Consider the following 22,766-nt stretch of genomic DNA (forward strand, 5'->3'; position numbering starts at 1 on the left):
CAGCAAACAGATGTGTACGCTTCTCCATTAATTATAGTTTTTTATTCTCCTACTATAACGCTTTAAGATCTAAATTCTACCGTTTTAATCTCCCTCCCTCGACATGCTGTAGGAACTGTTTTGTCACCTTCAGTGACCCAAAGCTGGAGAAAAGCTGGAAAGATACCGCACTGGAAAAAAATGGAAATCTAGATAAGTTATTTTTTCCTAAAATAAGTGCATTTGCTCTTGGATTGAGGAGGTAAAAGAGACATTTTGCCAATGGAACAAGACAAATTACATTTAAAATATGAAAACACAATTGCATTGTCGTATTTTAAGTGCATTTTATCTAAATAACTTCTTTTAAGAGTAAAAATACTCATTCCATTGGCAAAGCATTTCATTTACCCACTCAAATTAGGAGTAAATTCACTTAATTTAAGAAATGTTTACTTATTTCTAGATCATTTTTACAGTGTGGAAATCCAGGACTGGCTTTGATAAATGGAAGCCGGGCTGATTAGAAGCCACAGCACACCTAGATTAGACACCTGCTAATTAAAGAATCAGATCATACCCAGTGTGTTACCTAGGGATGTAAACAAATAAACACCTCAGGATTAATTGGCAATTAATAGTTTATTAGATTAAAATTTGTTCCATCCAAATGATTGAAAACGTCTAATAAAGGAAAAGTCGCTCATATTCAGAATCCAAACTTCTAAAAGTTCTTTAAATCTGAAATGATTCCATCCTGTTCAATAGATGATCAGTGTTTTTAATTCAGAGTAATTTTCATGTGAATGTGCTTTACTGGAGGCATCCCTGTTTGTCAAAGAACACTACTGCCACCTACTGGTTAGTGACGTCACGGTGCGGTATCGGCTGTTGATCAAGTCCCAGTGCTGTATCTGGTGTTTGTCACAACGCGCTATTATCCAAGTCATCTTGAAAACATTCTTCTTCCAAATGTTGGCTACATATTACGGGTTTTTTCTCTGTTACTATATTTTTAAAGCTAAATTTATTAAATCAACGCAAACATATTAGTTTTAGGTATAAATAATGATCCAGTTATTATTTTTTACTAACTGGAGTTTTCCTTTAAAAGAATTTCTTTCAGTGCTGTAATATTACTGCCATCCACTAGAGTGGAGGTCTTCAACAGGGGGTCCGCAACCCCTACAGGGTCCACAGAGGTACTGCATGAGGGTCGCGAAAGTTGTGGTTGATTAGACTTTTAAATCTAATTTCTTCCACTAATGAAAATGTCTTTAAATCCACATGAACATGATTTCAACAGACTGTAGTAAACAGATAAATGGAGGCAGAAGATGTCTTTCAGTCATCAATGCTCACATTCAGCGACACACAGGAGCTCTTTCAAGCTGGGCACCGTTTCATTCACAACACCTGTCCATTCTAAAAGGGTGGAGCCGTTTCTATTTGCATGTTTCTAAGCCAAAACAAAGTGTTTTTGGTCCGCTCCATAAAGCCTCAAACTCATCGCTATTTCTGAAGCTTTGAATTTGTGAAGTTAGGGAGCTGAGGCGGAAGCATTTTCTTGCAAGAAATAATGTTCAAATTCATGTAACGTCCTTTTGGACGGAGGGAGATAGAGCTCTCTGACTGAGGTATCATACATTTATACCTCACACACACTTTTCCCCCCAGGGGAACCAACCCACCCCCTGCATAAAGAACTTTCTCACACAAGAACATTGGGTTATTCCCAAGAAAAAAAAAAAAAAAACACCTTAATTCATCAAGAACATAAGTTTTAGCCAGACAAACGCTCAGCAAAGGTCTCTCATTCACGGCATGAAGGAGGCTGTGAACTCATTGTTATTTCTCATGACCCTCCCTTCACCCTCGTCTAGAGTAGGGAGGTAACTGCTTTCTGTCCCCCCCACCTTTAACATTACAGCATAGTGGCTGCTATTCAGACAGGCACACTCAAAACATTTTATCTCACAAAATAGGCCAAGGAAAAATATTAAATATCTTTATATTTCATAAAAATATTATTCCACAAATTGAACTTCAAACTTGGAAAAAAATCCAGTGGATGTTTTTTTTTTTTGTTTTTTTTTTGGGAATGAGTAAGAACTGGATGACTGAGAATCTCCACCAGCATATCTAGTATTATGTTTTCAGAACAGGGGCCAGCACCAGTTCTGTCAGGAATCCAGTTTTTGTGGGTTGTTTTTGTGTTTCCTTCCCTCCACCACCAGGTGGCGCCTGGTTCTTGTTGGCCTTCTCACACACCTGCAGATGGTTGCCTCATTACCGGAGGACTCTTAAGCTTCTGACTGCCACTACCTCGAGGCCAGAGTGTTAGCCAGTTTTGGGTACTCTAGCCAAGCTGAGTTTTTGCTGAGTCAAACTGAGTTTATGTCAACCTGAGTCTTAATCCTGTTGTTTTTGTCTTTGCCTCTCGGCAGGAAGTCATCCTGCAAACTGGATGTTTTGGACCTTCTCCCCCTGGAAGGATCGTCTGAGCTTCAAACTGAGCTGGGGATTCAAACTGGAGGTTTGGGTCTACTTTTCCCCAAGGATTGTTTGAGCGTCACACTGAGCAGGGGATTCATCTCCACAAGATCCCTTCAAGTACCGAAGGAAATCTAAGTGGCAGTCAGTTCCCCTGTTCCTCAAGGAAACACCTTAACCTGGGTAAACCCTGTCCGCCCTCCAACGAGTAAACCAATTTCTGGAACAACCCACACCGACTGGTTTCAAAGAAAGACACCTTTTCTGGAAACGTGAGTCCCTTTACTCCCTTTTGCAAATTGAAGCTCAAATTTCCCACTGAGCCTGAACTAACCGGTTCGCCAGTCTTCAGAGCAGCAATGGACCCATCTCTACCAGTTCTCAATAAACTTTTTAAACCTTCCCCTTGTCTCTCTGATTGGTTTTCTGCATGTGGGTCAGACCTTAGAAAAAAACATGGCAAGTTCTACAGGGGCACTGGCCCCCGTTGGCTCCTGCCTAGGACCGCCCATGGCCATCAGCTCACATTAGACAGAAATGTTTTTAAAAATTGTGTGGTTTTGATCCAGATACTGTGTCTAATCCCAGACATTAGAAATAAGTTGATTCTCTTCTTGTGTGAATTTCTTAGGTTGCTTCTCAGGGCGGAGCTAGATGGGGGGCCAGAGGTGGCCATGGCCACCCTTAGCCGATCATTGGCCACTCCGGTGGCCACCCCTACCATTTTTTCCCCCATCTAATACAGACGGTGGCAGCAGTAACACTCTCATGTGGAATATTCCAACTTATTTAACATTTAAATTTTTCATATATTACAGTTACTTGACAAAAAATAATTGTTAAACATGCACATCAAAATACTAACATTTAAGTTGATTTATACAGAATTCCTGCTCTTTTCAGAACAAAATTCTGTGTTATATGGGGTAAAGATAAAATTATCTGTCTCTGCAAGTCATCTACATGTCTTTAGTGAAATCATTGATAAATAACTACTTTAATAATAACTTAAAAATCTTCCCCCCAGTGTAGGTTGGTCATTGACTGGCCCCCCATCAACATTTTCTAGCTCCGCCTCTGTTGCTTCTTCCTCATCTTATTGCAGGAATCTCCCACAAATCAAGCATCAACAGTCATTTAAACTCAGCAGATAAATGATTTGACTTAGATAAAGCAACTGGTGACCTGAAATAATCTCTAAGTTCTCAACCATCAAAGATCTGAGCAGGAGACCAAATCCAGATCAGAGGTTTTCTGTCCAGCTGAAGGTTGCAGAAACTCACTGGAGTAAAACTGGATCCTCCAGAGCAAACAAAGAGAAGCATGCATGGATTAATGCTCTGATCAGAGCAGGGAGAAGGACATGCAGCAGGCAGCAGGAGGAGACTTTGCTCAGTTTTACCTGCTAAGATGAGAGAAAAAGCTTCAGCTCGACAAAAAACATCCGAAAGTTTCCAGTTTCAGCCCAAAGCTGCTGAACTGAGATCAGCTCCGCAGCTTCATCCTCCTCCTCATCCTCCTCCTCCTGTGGCTTACTGGAGAGCCTCTCCAGCCCTGAGCGCCTTCTCCAGCTTTTATACCCGCGCGCGCATCGCAGGAGGAGAGTTAGGCGGCCTGCGGCGCCCCCTGCCGGCTGAGTCTGGAAGCGCAGACAGCAGAGGAGTCATCTGGCTGCTGGAGACCAGAACGAATAGTTCAAAATCTCTTTTAATTCACAAAAACCTTAAAAATTTATTTAGGGACTCAAAATTTAGAATACGACAAAAAAGAAATAGAACATTTAAATCAGAGCTGCAACTTTTCTAAGCGTTTATTCTCTCATTAGAATTAAACAACTTTTATTATCATTTTGTATTCAATCAAAATCTAGGAGTCATTTTTTTTCTTAAAATAATTGCATTTGTTCTTGAATTGACGAGATAAAAGAGACATTTTGCCAACAGAACAAGATCATTTAGATTTAAAATAAGAAAAATCAATTGCATTGTTTTATTTCAAGTGCATATCATCAAATTATCTTATTTTAAGAGAAAACTACTTATTCCATTGGCAAATTATCTAATTTAACTACTCAAAATAAGGGTAAATACACTTAAGATAAGACATTTTTACTTACCTCTAGATCATTTTTTTCCAGAGCACAGAGTGAATGCAAAAGGACATTTCGTTTAGTAGAGCTTTTCAGACAGAAAATGAACATTTCCATTCTTTAAAGTGCAGCAGTGATCTATGACAGAGTATTAGGGCAAGACTAGAGATTTATTTTTCTTCTATTTCGAGATTGGAGTCGTTAAATTAGGATAATAAAGTCGTATTTTATGACAAATTCTACAAGAAGCCCTTTCTTCCCTAAAATGAGGAATGTGGAGCATCATGTGAAGTTCTACTTTAGCATCGGTTTGACTAATCAGGAAATCTTTTAGCAGCAGCATCAAACTGGGCAGGATGTCAAAGTGGACTCAGGATGGAGCAAGAGAGGAGGTACTTTCCTCTCTTCAGCCAGGTGAACAATCCCCCCTTTAACGACCGACCCTCAGAATCATAGACAGGTTTCAACCATTACAGTCTAACAATGGAACCGAACCGAGAAAGCTTCCTGGAGGGGAAGCGAAACATCTTCAAACCTTGGAAGCAAAGTCCAGTGGATTGTTTTTTAAACTTTTACGGAATTATTATGACCTGGGTGACTGAGAATCTTCACCAACATGTATAATGCACAATTCACTAATAGGCTACATTGAATTATACTTTTTAAATAAACTGAGGTGTCAAAAGTATTCATGTTTACTACTTGAGTAGAAGTATAAATTCTGCTGTTTACAAACACTTTATAGAAGTTAGTGTATCAACTTCTGCTTTTTACTCCAGTAAAAGTTAACCTGACTCCGCGAGATGGATTTGCTCCGCATATCCATCTGGAAACCTTCCGTTGAAGTAATTTTGGGAAGGGGCGAAAATACTGGTTAGCTGATTGGCCTATGTTGGTGATAGACGGGCCAAATAAACCAATCAGATCAACGAAGCATATGACGTGCTAACAGAGCGACGACGAAGAGGAGCCAATTGATAGATCAAACTCTTGCCGAAACCAGTCTGGAGAAGAGCAAAAACATCTTTTCCTCTGAGAAAAGCCTCCAGAGCAGTGTTTTGCTCTTCTTTCAGTGAAGAAATACTCTGTAATTCCGATAAAACTTGCTCGATAGCCACGCTAACGCTAGTTTCATCGGCTGAAGCCGCCATGTTCTTTAGACTGAACCGTCGCGCTTCTCGTTGCGTCACACCTCAACCCGCCTCAAAGCCAACGCTGATTGGACGTTCGTTTGGTGAACGGCTCCAAATTTTCTTTAACGGAGAGTCTCCAGACTGATCTGCGAGTGAAACCTTGAAAGCTCGCGAGATCAGGATGGTCTCACGAGGCTATATGAAAGTGGTCGTTTTTTGCTAAATACTTTCTACACAAATAACATTTTTGCTGTTTGTTGAAAACAGGTCCAGCCTTCCTCCTAACTGGATTACTGACTCTCACAAGAGCAGGCAGCTAAAGCTGCCCCACCTTCCCTGGAGACCAGGTTCCTCTAAGGATGAGGATAGGTCAGGTCTAAGATCCACATCAGCAGAATGGATCAGTAGCAAGGCTCCGACTGTTCCACATCAGCTATTCTGTCCTATCTGACGGCTGGCGCTGACGACGGGATCCTGACAGCCTCTGTAAACCATCAGAGGTCCGTTTGGACTGAGGAAGACCAAATTCTCTACGTCTATTTAAAGAAGCATGGTAAAAGCAGAGGTGGGTGCTGACCAGGCAGGAAGAGGTGAGTTAGAGAAGCTCCTTTATTTATGAACAGGAAACGTCCACCAGCAGGAGTCCTGAGGAGCCCAATAACAACAATTTACAGCTAGAAACAACTTCAGCCAGACAGCGGGGCCGCTGCCATGGGAACCTCGTTGCGTCACACCTCAACCCGCCTCAAAGCCAACGCTGATTGGACGTTCGTTTGGTGAACGGCTCCAAATTTTCTTTAACGGAGAGTCTCCAGACTGATCTGCGAGGGAAACCTTGAAAGCTCGCGAGATCAGGATGGTCTCACGAGGCTAAGTAAAAGTACCATTTTTAAAACTACTTAAAGTATAAAACTAAAAGTAATCCAGGAAAACATGATAAGGCCAGAAGCTTTACTGCTCTACCTTATTAAAGGAACATTTTTCTACAATCCTGATAACTTCCTTAGATTTTATTTTTTTAGTTTTATTACTAAAGGTAACGGCGTCACATTTAAATTTGCATCATCTTGAAAAACGATTTATTTTGGTTTGTGGTGAGCAACAAGTTGGGGCAGCACTGAGTCCAACAACAAAGAAATTAATTGACTGGAAGAAATAAATTATTTTGATGGTTCTTTCTTTCTTTATTTATTTATTTATTTTTATGAAAATGAGCTTAAATGAAACAAACTAACGAGTCTATTTTTAAAATGTAAGAAATAGAAATAAAACATTTTCTAAAAACTAATTACTCCAGTAAAGTATAGATAGCCAACATTTCTATGCAAGTAAAGTAACAAAGTATTTGTACTTTACTTGACGCCTCTGGAAGTAAATAATCAAATAACTAATGATTTAAAGTAATTAAAGGCAATTAAAATATGATTGATTTGCTGTCTTTATATTTATAAATAAAAAGTGAAGTAATTTTTTCTACCTTTAGGAGGTCTCCTGTCTGTTATTTATTTATTTTTTAATGCTTTATTGGCAATTCCGTGTAACATTACAGAATTAATCAAACATCAAGCACAGATAAACAACATTTGGTGAAATTATAACTTTAAGAAAGACGAGACATAGAAGGTAAGAAAAAAAAAAATTAATAAATAAATAAACAAATAAATAAATAAAATAAACAAAGAAATAAATAAAATAAACATTAAATAATAATATCTAGGGGTTACATTGAGTTTACGGTCATTTACAAACGTTTTTTCTTCTTCATAAATTTAAGTGATTGAAAATACAAACAAAGTTCTTTAAGAAAAACGTTCCTTCTAAAATATTTGTGAACTTATTTACTAGAAGAGATTCACTTTCACAAAGAATATTGAACTTTACATAAAATATTCTATGTTCTGGTGGAGATTCTCAGTCATCCGGATCATTCCAAAAAGTTAAAGTTAAAAAAACAAAAGTCTGGACTTTATTTTCCAAGTTTGAAGACATTTCGCTTCCCATCCAGGAAATTTTCTCAATTCAAAATGTCTGGATTAGCGTTGAGTTCCAGGCTTTTATAGAGTAGCCCAACAAAAGCCTTATAAGGGATTAGAAAACATGCAGATTGAAACTGTAAAAGAAGCTCCACCCCTTAATAATAGGGGTCATTGAGGTCATTATTGGCCTGCAGTACCCGATATTGGCCCATTCCTCTGAAAAGGCAAAGGTTAAGGGTCATTGTTGGCCTGGCTGACCTGGACAGATATTTTGCTACCCTGCACAGCGATGGGAGTTGAGATGGTATTAAAAGGAATCAACTCTATCGTTGCATAGATGTCTTCCTTCACGCCCCTCTCAAACCACCTGTCTTCTTTGTCCAAAATGTGAACATTCTGGTCCTCCAAAGAATGTCCTTTGTCCTTCAGGTGTAGATGTAGCGCAGAGTCTTGTCCAGAGGAGGGCGCTCTTCTGTGTTGGGCCATGTGTCTGTGGAGAGGTTGTTTGGTTTCTCCAATATAAAGATCAGAGCATTCCTCACTGCATTGAACTGCAGACACCACTCCGCTCAGATTGGGTCTGGGGGTTTTATCTTCAGGATGAACTAGTCTCTGGTTAAGCATCTTGTCAGGTTTGAAATGTTCTGGGATTTTGTGTTTGGAGAAAATCCTCTCCAGTTTCTCAGAGACTCCAGCAAAATCTGGGATGATGATGTTTTTTTGTTTGATCTTCTCACCGTTATCTTCTTCTGCGTGTCTTTTGGATTTCCTTGCTGATTTGACAAACGCCCAGTTTGGGTATCAACAGGTTTTTCAGAGCATCTTTGATGTGTTTCTGTTCATTGTGTTTCCCTTCTGTTTGAGTAGGACAAATATTCTATGATTTGTACAGAAAAATACAGAAGCCACTATGTGCATCAATAAATAAACGACATATTGTAAAGACTGCATCTTTACAATATGGAAAATAAGGAAATGAGGCACCGTCTCTAAGCCACCAGCAGATGTCAGTGTTGAGTTGAAATCTTTTCTCAGCTGAAGTCAAGCTTGAAGCTCAGCTGTCTGGATGCCCCAAACCCAGCTGGGTCAGGTAACCAGGGCCGGATTTAGGAAATATGGGGCCCTACCCAAAGACAGGCAGGGGGCACATAGAACAGCCCCATTCTCCAGATAGAGAAATGTTAATAGAATAGACATCCATTATCTGTTCTAGGTTGTGTCCCTCTCTTCTTGTCCCTTTTCTTCTTGTTTTCCTCTCTATGTTTTGTACTCAGCTGACTTTTCATGCTGTCTCTAAAGGAATGAAAGATTTTTTCCAAGCACTAAGCTCACTTAGCTGATTGCTCCTTCCTGTGTTTCCAAAAAGGCGACGGCAAAAGTAAGCTGAGACACACTTAATATTATCAGCGTTCTGATGGCATTTTAGCCAAAGGATTTTTATCAAAAACATAATTAATGTGCACAATAAGGAATAGTTTTATTAAACATACATGTAAACAGAGTTTTATGGGGCCCCCAGGAACTTGGGGCCCTGGGCAACTAAGAGTAAATACTTTATTACTGTACATAAGTAGCTTATTTTAGTATCGTTATTTGCTTGAATGTTTATTTTTCTGAAGACTTTTTACTTTTACTCACCACATTTGAACACAAATATCTGTACTTTTTTAAAATGAGATTTTTTTTTCTTATTAAATATCAATAATATGATGTAACAACTATAAGAAAACAGAGGGGAAATGTCTGGAACAAACTTAATTTATTGTTTGTAGAAAAACACCAATAATGACATCAGAGGTACAAATACTTCTTTACCTTACTGAAGTAGAAATGTTGGCTATCTTTACTTTACTGCATTAATTATTCTTTAGGTAACTTTTTATTTTCTACTCAAATAAACTCCTTAGTTTTGTTTCATTTAAACTCATTTTCATTCTGGCCTGTTGGTATTAAGAAAAAAATTAAAAACCATAAAAATAATTTATTTCATCCAGACAATTAATTTCTTTGTGGTTGGACTCGGTGCTGCCCCAACTTGTTGCTCACCGCATACCAAAATAAATCGTTTTTCAAGATGATTAAAAGTTAAATGTGATGCTGTTACCATTATATACAAAATAAAGAAAATAAAATCTAAGGAAGTTATCAACCAGAATTGTAGAAAAATCTTCCTTTAATAGTGTAGAGCAGTAAAGCTTCTGGCCTTAACAGTTTGCATTACTTTGACTTTTATACAGGTGCTGGTCATAAAATTAGAATATCATGAAAAAGTAGATTGATTTCAGTAATTCCATTTAAAAAGTGAAACTTGTATATTATATTCATACATTACATACAAACTCATATATTTCAGATGTTTATTTTGTTTAATTTTGATGATTACAAATGACAACAAATAAAAAATCTCAAATTCATCATATCAGAAAATTAGAATATTACTGAAGACCAATAAAAACAAAGGATTTATAGAAATGTTGGCCAACTGAAAAGTATGAACATGAAAAGTATGAGCATGTACAGCACTCAGTATTTAGTTGGGCCTCCTTTGGCCTGTATTACTGCAGCAATGCGGCGTGGCATGGAGTCGATCAGTCTGTGGCACTGCTCAGGTGTTATGATAGCCCAGGTTGCTCTAATAGTGGCTTTTAGCTCTTCTGAATTGTTGGGTCTGGTGTATTGCATCTTCTTCTTCACAATACCCCATAGATTTTCTATGGGGTTAAGGTCAGGAGAGTTTGCTGGCCAATTAAGAACAGGGATACCATGGTCCTTCAACCAGGTACTGGTAGCTTTGGCACTGTGTGCAGGTGCCAAGTCCTGTTGGAAAATGAAATCTGCATCTCCAAAAAGTTGGTCAGCTGCAGGAAGCATGAAGTGCTCTAAAACTTCCTGGTATGTGGCTGCGTTGACCCTGGACCTCAGAAAACACAATGGACCAACACCAGCAGATGACATGGCACCCCAAACCATCACTGACTGTGGAAACTTTACACTGGACTTCAAGCAACGTGGATGAAGTGCCTCTCTTCTTTTCCTCCAGACTCTGGGACCTTGATTTCCAAAGGAAATGCAAAATTTACTTTCATCAGAGAACATGACTTTGGACCACTCACCAGCAGTCCAGTCCTGTTTCTCTTTAGCCCAGGCAAGACGCTTCTGACGCTGTCTGTGGTTCAAGAGTGGCTTGACACAAGGAATGCGACAGCAGAAACCCATGTCTTTCATACGTCTGTGTGTGGTGGTTCTTGAAGCACTCACTCCAGCTGCAGTCCACTCTTTGTGAATCTCCCCCACATTTTTGAAGGGGTTTTGTTTCACAATCCTCTCCAGGGTGCGGTTATCTCTCTTGCTTGTACACTTTTTTCGACCACATCTTTTCCTTCCCTTCGCCTCTCTATTAATGTGCTTGGACACTGAGCTCTGTGAACAGCCAGCCTCTTTAGCGATGACCTTTTGTGTCTTGCCCTCCTTGTGCAAGGTGTCGATGGTCGTCTTTTGGACAACTGTCAAGTCAGCAGTCTTCCCCATGATTGTGTAGCCTATAGAACTAGACTGAAAGACCATTTAAAGGCTTTTGCAGGTGGTTTGAGTTAATTAGCTGATTAGAGTGTGGCACCAGGGGCCATCAATTTTGAACCTTTTCACAATATTCTAATTTTCTGATATGATGAATTTGAGATTTTCATTTGTTGTCATTTGTAATCATCAAAATTAAACAAAATAAACATCTGAAATATATGAGTTTGTATGTAATGTATGAATATAATATACAAGTTTCACTTTTTAAATGGAATTACTGAAATCAATCTACTTTTTCATGATATTCTAATTTTATGACCAGCACCTGTACATGAAGTAGCTTTAAAAATGGTACTTTAACGATTTTACTGAAGTAAAAAGCTGAAGTTGATCCTTTAACTTCTACAAAACTGCTTTTAAACAGCAGGATTTATACTTTACTGAAGTAATAAACATGAATACTTTTGATGCCTCTGAGTGACTCGGTAAAGAATCCGATTCATTTTCTCATCCGTTCCACTTTTTGTTTTTTGTTTTTTAGTTTTGATGTTGATCATGTTTTCGGTTCTATTTCAAATTTAATGCTATTTGCAACTTTAATGCTGGTGACGACGAGAGCTCTAAAAATTATTCAACTTTTATGCAGGACTTCTGTTTAGTTCGATCGATATTATTCTGTCTGAAATTACAATTTAGTACCAAACTAGTCTGAATGTGTATATTTTATGTTTCCTCTTATGGCTCAGTAAGGAACAGAGAAAAAATACCTTATTTCATGTGTATAGAGCTGCTTTTTTAGGAAGGAAACATAAATGATTAAGCATTTTTTCAGGTAAAAACTTTATTTTGTAACCAACTAGAATGTATAACGATATATTTACTTAAGTGAAGAGTATGTGTACTTATATATATATATATATATATATATATATATATATATATATATACAGAGAGAAAGAGCAAATTTACGCTGCCATATAGCCGCATTTACACATTAACACTTGTGTAATATTTGAAGTACTTTTAGGAGTAGTTTTACTGCATCATGCATCACACCTGTCCTCTGCAGCAGACTTTAAAGGAGCTGAAACCTTTAACAGCCTGTTTGAGAGAAGGAGCGCTACCGCAGGTCATTTATCCCTGCTGTAACCAGACTCTACAATGCAACACTACAACCGCAATAAGTTGTGCAATATAAGTATAAATATACATCTATATAAATACCAATGTAAACACCCTGTGCAATAACCCTGAATAATGATCCTACTATAAACGTTTTTTCAAAAGCTGCCATACGTGGACGCACTGTATAAACTGCATATATCCCATGCACCTTTTTTCTTCCTTTGGCACATTCTTCTTCTCCTTTGATAATTTGAGCTGATGTAACATGTAACTTTTCTCCACTGTGAGATCACTAAAGTTAATCAATCAATTAAACTTTTAATTGAGTAATAAAATTTGTGATAAAACTTCACTACTCTTACTTGATTAAAATGTTTGGTTACTCCATCCAACATAAGTAACTTCACTGAATGATAAATAGCCTTGTTTTAAACAAAGGTGATTCAGACAAAGACACAAAAAAACTCCTGTGAGGATTGATTTCATACATTTTATTTCAAAGAGAAGAAGCATTTATTTTGCCTGGATTTTTAATTATCAGCTGTAGCATTTACGCTTTTCAATTGTTAAAATTATTTATTATATTGTTTGAAATTGATTTTAAAAAGTCAAGAAGTGACAGTAAGAGTAAAGGCTTTTATTTTTTAAACCGGAAGTCGTGCGCATGGTCGTTCAATTGTAGAAACGCGGAAGTGGTTCAGATACAAAGGCTGTGACGGAGTTAGGTTTTACTCTAAATACCAGTTTTCCTGTGAAGCGGAGAAACCAGATCCGTAAGTTTCGTTTTTTTTTAACATCGCGGATTTATTGATTTCTCGCTTTTTTCCACTTTTTGTTCCGGCGGATCAAAGTTAACCGAGTTTAGGCCGAAAACGCTAAACTTTTTAAAGGTGTGTCGTTTTTAAACTGCGTCTAAAGTGTAAAAGTTTATTTTCTTCTTAGTTTTGATAAGCTTAGATTGGTCTGTGAAACAACATTTTTGTTAACTTGGTTGAGTTTGGATCTTAGGATCGGTCCACATCCGGTTTGGGTTTATTCCTGTCCGTCGCGTCGCTCTTCGGTTAAAATAATCTGTTCAAAGCCATTAAAATAAACTCCTGATGGTTTAAAGTGAAGCCGAATTCACCGCAGTGCTTTACTTATTTCAATCGTTACATTAATCTGACCCCAAGATGATTTTTCTGGTTTATACAGACATTTGTCTGCAAATTGTGAAGATTTATAAACAAAGTTTGGTTACCAGAATAAGCCGGAAGTACCTTTCAGGTTAAAAGGTTAAATTCCTGTCAGAGTTTCCTCTGTGGGTCTCTAAGATGTTTAATTAAATGTTATATTTTGGTTTGTTGGACCTCAGTGGAGACAGATGTTGATATTTGTTCTGAACACATGGCTGACATTTTATTTTCAGTTCCACTTTCAGATGATTCAGGAATTCCCCTTAGAAGACAATACCTGCCAATCTTTTTATGTATTTCTATTCGCAGGGTTAAACTCTGTTTTTTGATTTCTCATATCTTCTCCCTGAAGCTGCAGAAAGATAAAATACTTAAAGCTGATATTAGTCTGTTTATTAATGTAGAGATGAATGGAGCAGCAGGACCTGCAGATAAAAACATCCAAAATGTTTTTTTTTTTTATCAGTTTGATCCTCATGTTTTGGATGAAAACAGGTCTGATCATTTTATGTTGTTTTATGTTTAAATATAAAGATGATTTTGGTCACAGAACAGGTTTGGGATCCTGATAAGAGCCTGAAATGTTGAATAAAAACAGTCCTCTGCGTTTTTATGGGCTGCTGTGAAAACATGCGCTTCAGGAAACAAAAATCCACTGCCACATTTCCTCTGTTCCACCTGTCCCCGGTCCGTCCCCCTGTCCTACTGTCCATTCCCCTGTCCTCGGCCTGTCTCTCTGTCCCCTCTTATCAGTCCAGTTTGCATGGACAGCTCCTGATTGGCTGCTCAGCACCTTTTAGACGTCCATCAGCTTCATCACACCTGGTTCCAGTCAGGATTCTAGGGAACCAGAACCCAGTTCCTCCAGCTGAGTCTGGTTTGTCGGACGCATCTAGATCCGCAGAACCTCGGCTCTATGCGATTCCCCCACCTGGGTCCGTTACCCAGTTAGATCTGGACCAGAACCGGGTCAGACTTTGGGTTAATGACTGCTAGTTTTTCTGAAGGGACTTAGTGAGAAGGATTATCCGTTTGGATCCTAAAGTGTTGGGCTTTGGCGTTTGATCTATCCACCATAGATCTGGAGCCACTGACGCTGATGTTTCTCTCTTGTCTCTCAGCCTCAAAATGTCCGTCTACTCTCCGACGACGGTGTCTACTCCCAAAGACTCCTGCTGTTTGGGCACAGAGGTCCTGGGGAAACCTCGCTTCTTCCTGAAAATCGCTGAAGTGGTGAGTTTGAAAGTTCCTGCCATGTTCTGATTCGCTTGGGTTGTTGTGATGTCATCAGTCGGATGGGTTCTTCCCGACCTCCACCGACCCATCCCTTCATGTTCTCCTCCCGACTGACCCGATTCACGAAGAGCTCATGTTGGAGAGAATCCTACTGGTTCTGTGAGGTCCGGTTCTTTGTGATCCAGTAGAACTCACCTCAGTCAAACACTAGAGGTTAAAACTTCCTCCCTTTAGCTGTAGCTATCTGCTTTATTTTTTACATGTTCTGGTTGTTTTCATGAATCTTTTCAGTTTCTCTCACTTTTTGTGACTGAATCTATGGGGTGAATTTTGGTCCATTATTGTTGCAAAGATGTTTTAGAAATTGAAAGTTGGGGCAAAAAAAAAAGCAATCTAGAAATGAAACTTTTAGTTTAGAGAGGGTTTAGTAGAGATTTTTTTTTAACTGTTGTTTTCTCAGATTTTGCTTTTGCATTAGTATTTTAATGTATCATTCATATATATAAACATTTTTTTTCAGATTAAAGTCTTTTTAAATTGCGTTTTCCAGATCTTTCTTTTCATTTCGGAGGTCAGGCTTTTCCTCTGGTTTGAGGAACGACGAAGCATTTCTATTGGTCGGCTTGAAGTGAAGAAACTGTCTGTAAAACACCTTTTTCCCTTTTTTTTAAGTACACTTCAAAAATAAAAGATTAAATTTGACATTTTACGACCTGTAAAATAAAAAAGTTTAAAGTATGGAGAGAGAAAAAAACTGCATTTTTTTTTCAAATTTAAATTTATAAAACATGTTCTTTGCAACAATAATGGAACAAAACTCACTCCATAGGATTAGGGCTTAACGATATTGATTTAAAATAACACTTAATATTAAGTTTTCATTTGGAATAGGAAAAAAACAATTGCTTTGTCTTATTTTAAGGGCTTGTTATCTAATTATCTCATTTACCCACTCAAATTAAGGGTAAATACACTTAATTTAAGACATTTTTACTGATTTGTGGATCATTTTTCCAGTGCAGTATCTTTGTTGAATGGCAGGATATAGATTTTGTGCTTCTAGAGCTCACTGAGGCAAGGAGGGGGACTCCATTTGTAAGGAGTAGCGATCAAAAATGCTAACTTGCACTATTAAAGGTTAACTACTGATAGTAAAGAATTACAATAGTTCAGCCTTGACGTAATAAACGCATGGACTAGTTTCTCAGCAATCACCCCTGGACAGGAGATTCCTGGAAGTTTCAGCTCCTAAATGCCTCCTGGATTTCTGTGGAAATGCTCCCTCCTTCCTGTCTGCAGCTGCTGCAGAAAACTGACTCCGGTTTAGTTATTTTTTTCTTCCTCTCTGTGACTTTCTGATGTTTTCGACTTGCCGCCTCGGTTTTTGTGGTCGTCCGCTCCCTGAAATACTCTCCATGTTGACTTCTTCTTCTCTGCTCTGAGTTCTCAGCAGTTATGTCACAGGAAGCAGCCGTTTTCACGGCTTCTCGTTTAACAGCGGTTCTGTGAAAATGGGGCGATGGGATCAGATGTGAGCGAAGACGTTCTGCTGCGTCAGCCTGAAGCGCCCAAACAGCTCTTTGCTCTAATAATAATAATTGATCTTTATTAATCTCACATTGGAGGAATGCACCTCTGCATTTAACCCATCCCTTTGGGGAGCAGTGTGGGGTTAAGGGTCTTACTCAGGGACCCAGACTAGCAGTCTGTGGGGGTGGGGCTTGAACTCAGAACCTCAGGATTCTCAGCTCTAAGCCGTGACCGCTGGGCCGGAGTTCTGTCAGACCAGCAAACCATTGAGGCTGATTTATACTCAGAAACCAGGTCGTCTGCATCGCAGTGAACGCAGATATGCCCCGCCCCTTCCGCAGACACTCTTCCACACCTCTCCAAAAATGTAGGTGAGAACAGACAGGAGGCCTCTGATTGGTCAAATCTACATTTATGCGTATTTCCTGTTTGGTTCCTTACCGGCTTGTTTTGTTTGTCTGACCGCCATTGTGAAAAGCGACTCGTAAAGATGGAGCAGCTAGCAGAGCGAGGTGCGTGAGAACGCTGGGACCCTTTTTCCACCTGGATCCCCGCTCTTTTTGGCCCTCCTGTCCCTCCGTTGTCGCACAAACTTCCCCAACTTCCTCACCGCCTTGGCCGTATCTAGTTAGTTAGTTCCTGATTGGCCCTCTGGCATTGTGGTGTGGAATAATATTAAGCATAAATCAAAAATATCTGTGACACGTTGCTGCAGGAGGATAACCAGGCCTTTAATCAATACCCTTTATCTCTTTAGTTTTGTATGAAGAACACAATTTAAACTACCTCAACAAGTTGTGTCCCTTTAGTCATGAACAAAGAATTTAAATACGTACTTTCTGGTGTTTTCTGAAGCGTGTGGCGATCTGACCTTAAGATGTTTCCTGTTCAAAGGGAGGAAAAACTCCCTGAACAGGAAGAAACGTCCAGCAGATCCAGGCTCAGTGTGAGCGGCCATCTGCTGAGGCCGATTATGGTTAAAAAAAAAAACATTTTGGGAAAATGTTTACATTCAGCATCTTATTTTAGTTTCACTATTTTCAGATCACAGCATCAAATATTTCTGTAAATAAAAGTTAAACCACAAAGAGAAAATCTTTCATCAATCTCTTTATTTCAGGAGGAGCTGTTGCTTCATTCCTGCTCTGTCGATATGAAAAGGAATGTTATTAAAGAGAGTAACTAGTAACTTCTACAAAAACTAACCGGGTTAGTAAGTTAGCTTAGATGGGGGAGATGAGGCAGAGATAATCCATTCTATTCAGTTTATTTCTATAGCTCCAATTCACATCATGTCATCTCAGGTCACTTTCCAGTTCACCAGATCATCCAGTCAGATTGATTCAAAGTTTTCTATCTAAGGAAAACCAGCTGATTGCATCGACTCATTGACTCTTCAGCAATCCCTCACACTAAGCATGCTTGTAGCGACAGTGGAGAGGAAAAACTCCCTTTGAACAGGAAGAAACCTCCAGCATCTCAGAATGAGACATCAAGCTTCCCTCATCCTCTGCAGGGAATCGGCCTCCGCTCATGTTCTCCTGTTTCGGACCGGATCCAGCGGATGCAGAACCAGCCCAGATCGGGGTGTGATCACGCCCTGCGCCATGTTGGAGCCGAGTGTCGGGTCCGTGTCTGGTTCCGCTGCTGGGGGCGAAGGAGGAGTAAGAGCCTTCTGACCGTACACTGGGCTCAGAAACCGGGTCGGTACATGAAACCAAACCTGGGCTGAGGCTTCGGTACCGGGTCCATGTTCTGATGAGCGGCTTCATCTTACGGTGCTGGTTGGCTTCAGCAGAACTAATCCGACCCAGCTTCGGTATGATGGTTAAATGGAGCCCGGTCCGGTTTGGTTCTAACAGAGTAAAATGTTCTGATGGTGTTTGGACCTGGATCCAGAACCACCTGGTGTTCTGGGGGACGGAGGGAGGTTTTAGTCTCTCAGGTTCAATGGAAGAACGGCCCGTTTCTAAAGGTCAAAGGTCACCTTAAACTGGGTCAGAGGCCAGAATTCTGATTTCAAATCTATTAAAATCCCCTGATCACTAATCAGGGCTAATTTCAAACCAAATGGTTCTGAAAGGTGGGTCCAATCGGGTCTGGTTCTGGTTCTAGAAGGTCACTCAGAACTGCAGCTGTGGATTTTTTGTTGTTTTCTGCTGCAGGTTTATCTCTTACTGCTGGGTTCTGAAACCGGGTCAGAGGTCCGTGTTTGTCAGAGTTCTGTTGTGGCCCAGCGGCGCCGTGAGGAGTGGACCTCCTGGACTTTGGTTCCTCATCCGGCAGGAAGCCGAGCATGGAGAAGCGAAACTATTGCAGACACAACCGTTTGTCTGGCATCAGCAGATCTGGGCCGGTTCTGACCCGGCACTGTTGCAACAACTAACTGAAGGGTGTGGGGGTGGGGGGGCATCTGCCCCCCCGACCCAACCCCCACCGGACTCTGCATCAGAACAACCAGGAGAAACTTTAGCCAGAGCGTCTAGAAAACCTCCATATTATTTATATAAATGCGGGTATCATAGAGTTACAACATGAATTAAAATATATTTATATTTTCTTATTTATTAACTCAATAAATTGATTGAAGAATATCCAGATAACGATGAGGCAAACATTCTGACTTCGGCAGATTTACAGCTGTTCACATTATTTATCGATCCGTTCGGTCCCAGCCGGGTTTTAATGGGGACACTGAATTAGCTTTATATAAATAAACTGAATTGATGACTGCGGTTAACGGGTCGGCTCCTGGTTCTGAACTCTATGGGTGCTGGCGGATAGTTCTGAAAAATCAGAGCCGTGCAGGACTCTGGTCTGAGCCATCAGTGAGCGTTCAGGACCAGTTCTGTGCAGGACCTGATTTAACCAGGCCCAATCAACCATAAATGTTCTGACATCTGAACTGAAGAAAAGTTTCCAGGTTCTGTTTTCGGGTCCAATGGATCCGGTTTCCTCATCACCTCCTCTCTCTTTAGAACCTTAGCACCACTTCCTGGATCCTTTCACAATAAAAGCCTTCCTCTTTCCTGGAAGCGCCTGACAGGAAGTCTTCAGTTTTTTTCTGCTGGATGATTCCCGCCAAGGGGACGGTTCTGTGGACCATCAGAACTTCAGTCCGTCTGCTTCACTGATCCTCGGCTCTGTGGTTCTGGACGGGTTCTGTTCTCTCTTCTGTCTGCAGGATCAACCAGCAGTAAAATAGATTCACCTTTCAGCCTCTAGAAGCTTCTGGGTTTTAGTCTCAGTCCATCAGAACCAAAACAGAACATTTATGATCTGAAATATCCAGTTCACCTGAAAAATTACAGAAAAAAGCAAACGGAGAATAAAATCCAGTGTAGATAATAGCATCTAGAATGAGTTTATCTGATTGTCTCATAAAACAGGAAGCTGTTTAGGAGAGAAGTGCTGGTTCTGCTGAGTCGCAGGTCGGGCCGTTGTTCTCAGACACACCCAGAACCGGTCCGCTCTGCCTGAAGCTGTCTGGGCGGTTCTGCAGCTTCAGCCTGGGTGTGTTTTCAGAGCTGGAGGCGTTAGTCTGGTTCCTGCTGTAGATGCAGCAGAGACCTGAACCAGAACCGCTGAATAACCGGACCTTTATCACATCCGCACCTCACTTTCTGCAGGTCGGCTCATTTCTCCTTTGGAGGCTGGCTGTGTCGCCCCCCTGGTGGCAGAACTTTGCTCTGACTCTCATGTTTCTCCTGCAGCTCTTCTCCCTGGTGGCCTTTGTCCTGGAGGAGACCGTCACCAGCTGCAGTAGCTGCTCCCCTCTCTACTTCTTTGAGTTTGTGAGCTGCACGGCCTTCCTGTTCACCGCTCTGCTCTTAGTCCTCCTCTCCACTACCCTGCACAAGAGAGTGGGCATCACCTGCTGGCCCAAAGTGGTAAGAGATCCAGCTTCGGTCTGGTGTCACTACGCCATCCGTCCTGCTCATGCGCAAACGGATATCCATCCGGGTGTCCATAAATAACGTAATTATGGTTCTAAAATAATTTATTTCTATCCTCAACTCATGCGAAGGACTGAGCAAGCCAAGCATGAGGACACAGTGGTGATTGTCAAAAAACTGGGTTTTATTTCCCCAAAGTAACAATAATCCAAACCAAAAATTCAGGGCCCTTAAAAGAGGTCAAATGAAGAGACTAAGGGCAAAAAAATATCAAGTTCAAACATATTAAACCTCAAACTAACTGAACAAACAAAAAAACTGAGCTGACACACAGCAAACAAAGGGGACTTAAATACTGGCTGATCAGACCAGACTGACACACTGAGGAAGAGGTAGGGAGAACATCTACACCAATTTAACAAAAAATAACTAAACAGTTAGCTTAAGGATTAAACTTAAATGACAATCATTAAACAAATTAACCAAATGAGCAAATCACAAAAGTAAGAAGAATAAATGATGCAACATATTTAAAATGTGGAGTCCATGGTCTTCCCCCATAGTGGAACTCCAGATGGTAATATGCTTCCATACCTATGCCGGCACTACACGGTGTAAGATTAACAACGGCCCAAACCAGTGTTTTAAATCAGACTTTAAGATAATGTATCAAACTTCTTGCGCAAAATAAAATATACTACAGAAATATGAAAGCATTAAACTCACCGCTGGGTTTGAGTTCGCCTCCATGGTCGCCAGCCTGGGTGATACTGGTACTTCTTCAATATGACGGTTGTGTCACGTGATTAGGTGGATGTTGGAATCGGACATCCATTGCTAATGTCTGTGACCTGAAGTAACCTTGGCCATTTTTACAGCAAATTTTTAGACGCTGAATTTGAGACAGTGAATTTGAGCAAGTTGAATTGGAGGACAACGAAAATATTGCATTTGAATTTTGAAAAGTTGAATTTTTTATATGCTGAATTTTTTAACACTGAAAATTTAAACTGTGAAAAATATGTATATTGAAAATTTGATCACTTTGAAATAGGAATGTGAATTTTTTTAATAACTGAAAATTGCAACCATGTAAAAAAAATTACACTGAATTTTTTTTTAATGTACAAATAATGACATTGAATTTTTTTTAGGTTAAAATATATATTCTGAATTTATTTTAATACTGAAAAAGTAAGCACTAATATACAACATTCAAATTTCAGAGGTATTTTTTATTCAAATTCTGATGGCACATATTTACTTCCATACCTATGTCCTCCAGCAGTCTAAGCCTATAGCAGCAGAGCTATAGAGATAGCTCAGGATAACCTGAGCCACTCTAACTAGAAGCTTTATCAAAAAGGAAAGTTTTAAGCCTATATTATGTTTTTCTGCAGCTCAAAGGAAAATTAAACAATATTTGTTGTTATTTCAATGTTTTATTTTTTAAAAAGTGGGCAAAAAAAATGGAGATTTTTGTGCTTTGAGGTAGAAAACCCAAAGATGGGAGCGTGGAGGATTCCTCTACTGCTCTGCGTCTTTTCGGTCCATCATTGATCCAGGAACCCTGAGGCGGTCCCCTCTGGGTGTCCTGTCTATGGTTCCCGGTCCCTGCTGACCCAGTCGGGGTAGACTGGGTCCTCTTGGTTCCGGTTCTGTACCTGATGAACTCTTCTTTCCTGCAGGACTTCCTGTACACTTTGATCATTGCTGTGCTCTTCCTCATCTCCTCCATCGTGTTTGCATCCGATAACGGAGGAACGTCTGTTGAGAAAGCCTCCGTGGTGAGAATCCGTCCATCTCTCTCCGTCCATCACCCCCAACCCCCCCGGTTTAACCCCCCCTGTCTCCTCTGGCAGGCTTTTGGCTTCGTGGCGATGGTGCTGTTCTGCATTGACGTGGGCCTCTTCGTGAAGACCAACGGTAACCCGTTTAGGAACAGCCAGGGCTCGCCCACCACGAACGGCGGCCCAGCTCAACCTGAGGTGGAGAAACTGAATGGCGACGTCCCCGCAGAGTCCAACGGCGCGCAGTAGGCGCCCGCGTCTTCACCTTGTTGAATGTAGTGAAGCGTGACATCAGCTGCAGTCGATCCCGTTTTTTATTTCAGCCTTTGTTTCAACACCAGAGGGCGCTGTGCTCTAAAACCCTGTAGTTTCTGAGCACAGCGCCGCCGGTGATGCGTTTAAAAAAAAAAGAAATCTGAGACAGAAACCTTTTTTTTTTCTTTATTAAAATTACATTAGGAATCAAAGGACACTAAACCCATCAAACCACTAAACCTTTTTAATCCTTCACTGGGAACCAGACGTCTGACTGGTTCTCCTTCTGTCTGCTTTGCTTTTTTTAATATATTAACCGAAAACTGCCTTAAAATCATGATGATGTTTTAGAAACCTTCTCAGATCAGCAGGTTGTGCCATTTTCCTTCTTTTCTTTTAGAAATATATCAAGCATGTATTTTCTGTAAAATGTCTTTTGTATATTTGTTCATTTTCTTCTTAAATCTAAAGGATTTTTTTTTTTTTTTTATGAATCAGAACCACAAACTGTGCCTGAAATCTGAGGCGTGACCCGAATGGCGAAACGGTTCGGCTTTAAAAGGAGAGTCT

At 40.1% G+C, this 22,766-nt stretch overlaps 1 protein-coding gene across 1 annotated transcript; it reads left to right on the forward strand.

Moving 5' to 3' along the window:
* The first annotated feature begins 3,882 nt into the window (after positions 1-3,882).
* On the forward strand, positions 3,883-22,691 carry cmtm6 (CKLF-like MARVEL transmembrane domain containing 6). Its single transcript, XM_038281156.1, has 7 exons — positions 3,883-4,109; positions 5,962-6,063; positions 12,962-13,087; positions 14,611-14,722; positions 19,969-20,145; positions 21,840-21,938; positions 22,014-22,691. Exons 1-7 carry the CDS (start codon positions 3,883-3,885, stop codon positions 22,188-22,190), a joined length of 1,020 nt encoding a protein of 339 aa, XP_038137084.1. The 3' UTR covers positions 22,191-22,691.
* The last annotated feature ends 75 nt before the right edge of the window (positions 22,692-22,766 follow it).

This window comes from Cyprinodon tularosa, unplaced genomic scaffold, assembly GCF_016077235.1.
Source record: "Cyprinodon tularosa strain WSP-4 unplaced genomic scaffold, ASM1607723v1 ctg168, whole genome shotgun sequence".
NCBI lineage: Eukaryota > Metazoa > Chordata > Actinopteri > Cyprinodontiformes > Cyprinodontidae > Cyprinodon > Cyprinodon tularosa.

Bases quoted from the DNA above. Each gene is read 5' to 3' on its own strand.
- cmtm6 (XM_038281156.1), top strand. From the start codon at position 3,883: ATGAGAGAAAAAGCTTCAGCTCGACAAAAAACATCCGAAAGTTTCCAG. The intron at 20,146-21,839 runs GTAAGAGATCCA...TCTTTCCTGCAG, and splicing joins TCACCTGCTGGCCCAAAGTG to GACTTCCTGTACACTTTGAT. The intron at 21,939-22,013 runs GTGAGAATCCGT...CTCCTCTGGCAG, and splicing joins CTGTTGAGAAAGCCTCCGTG to GCTTTTGGCTTCGTGGCGAT.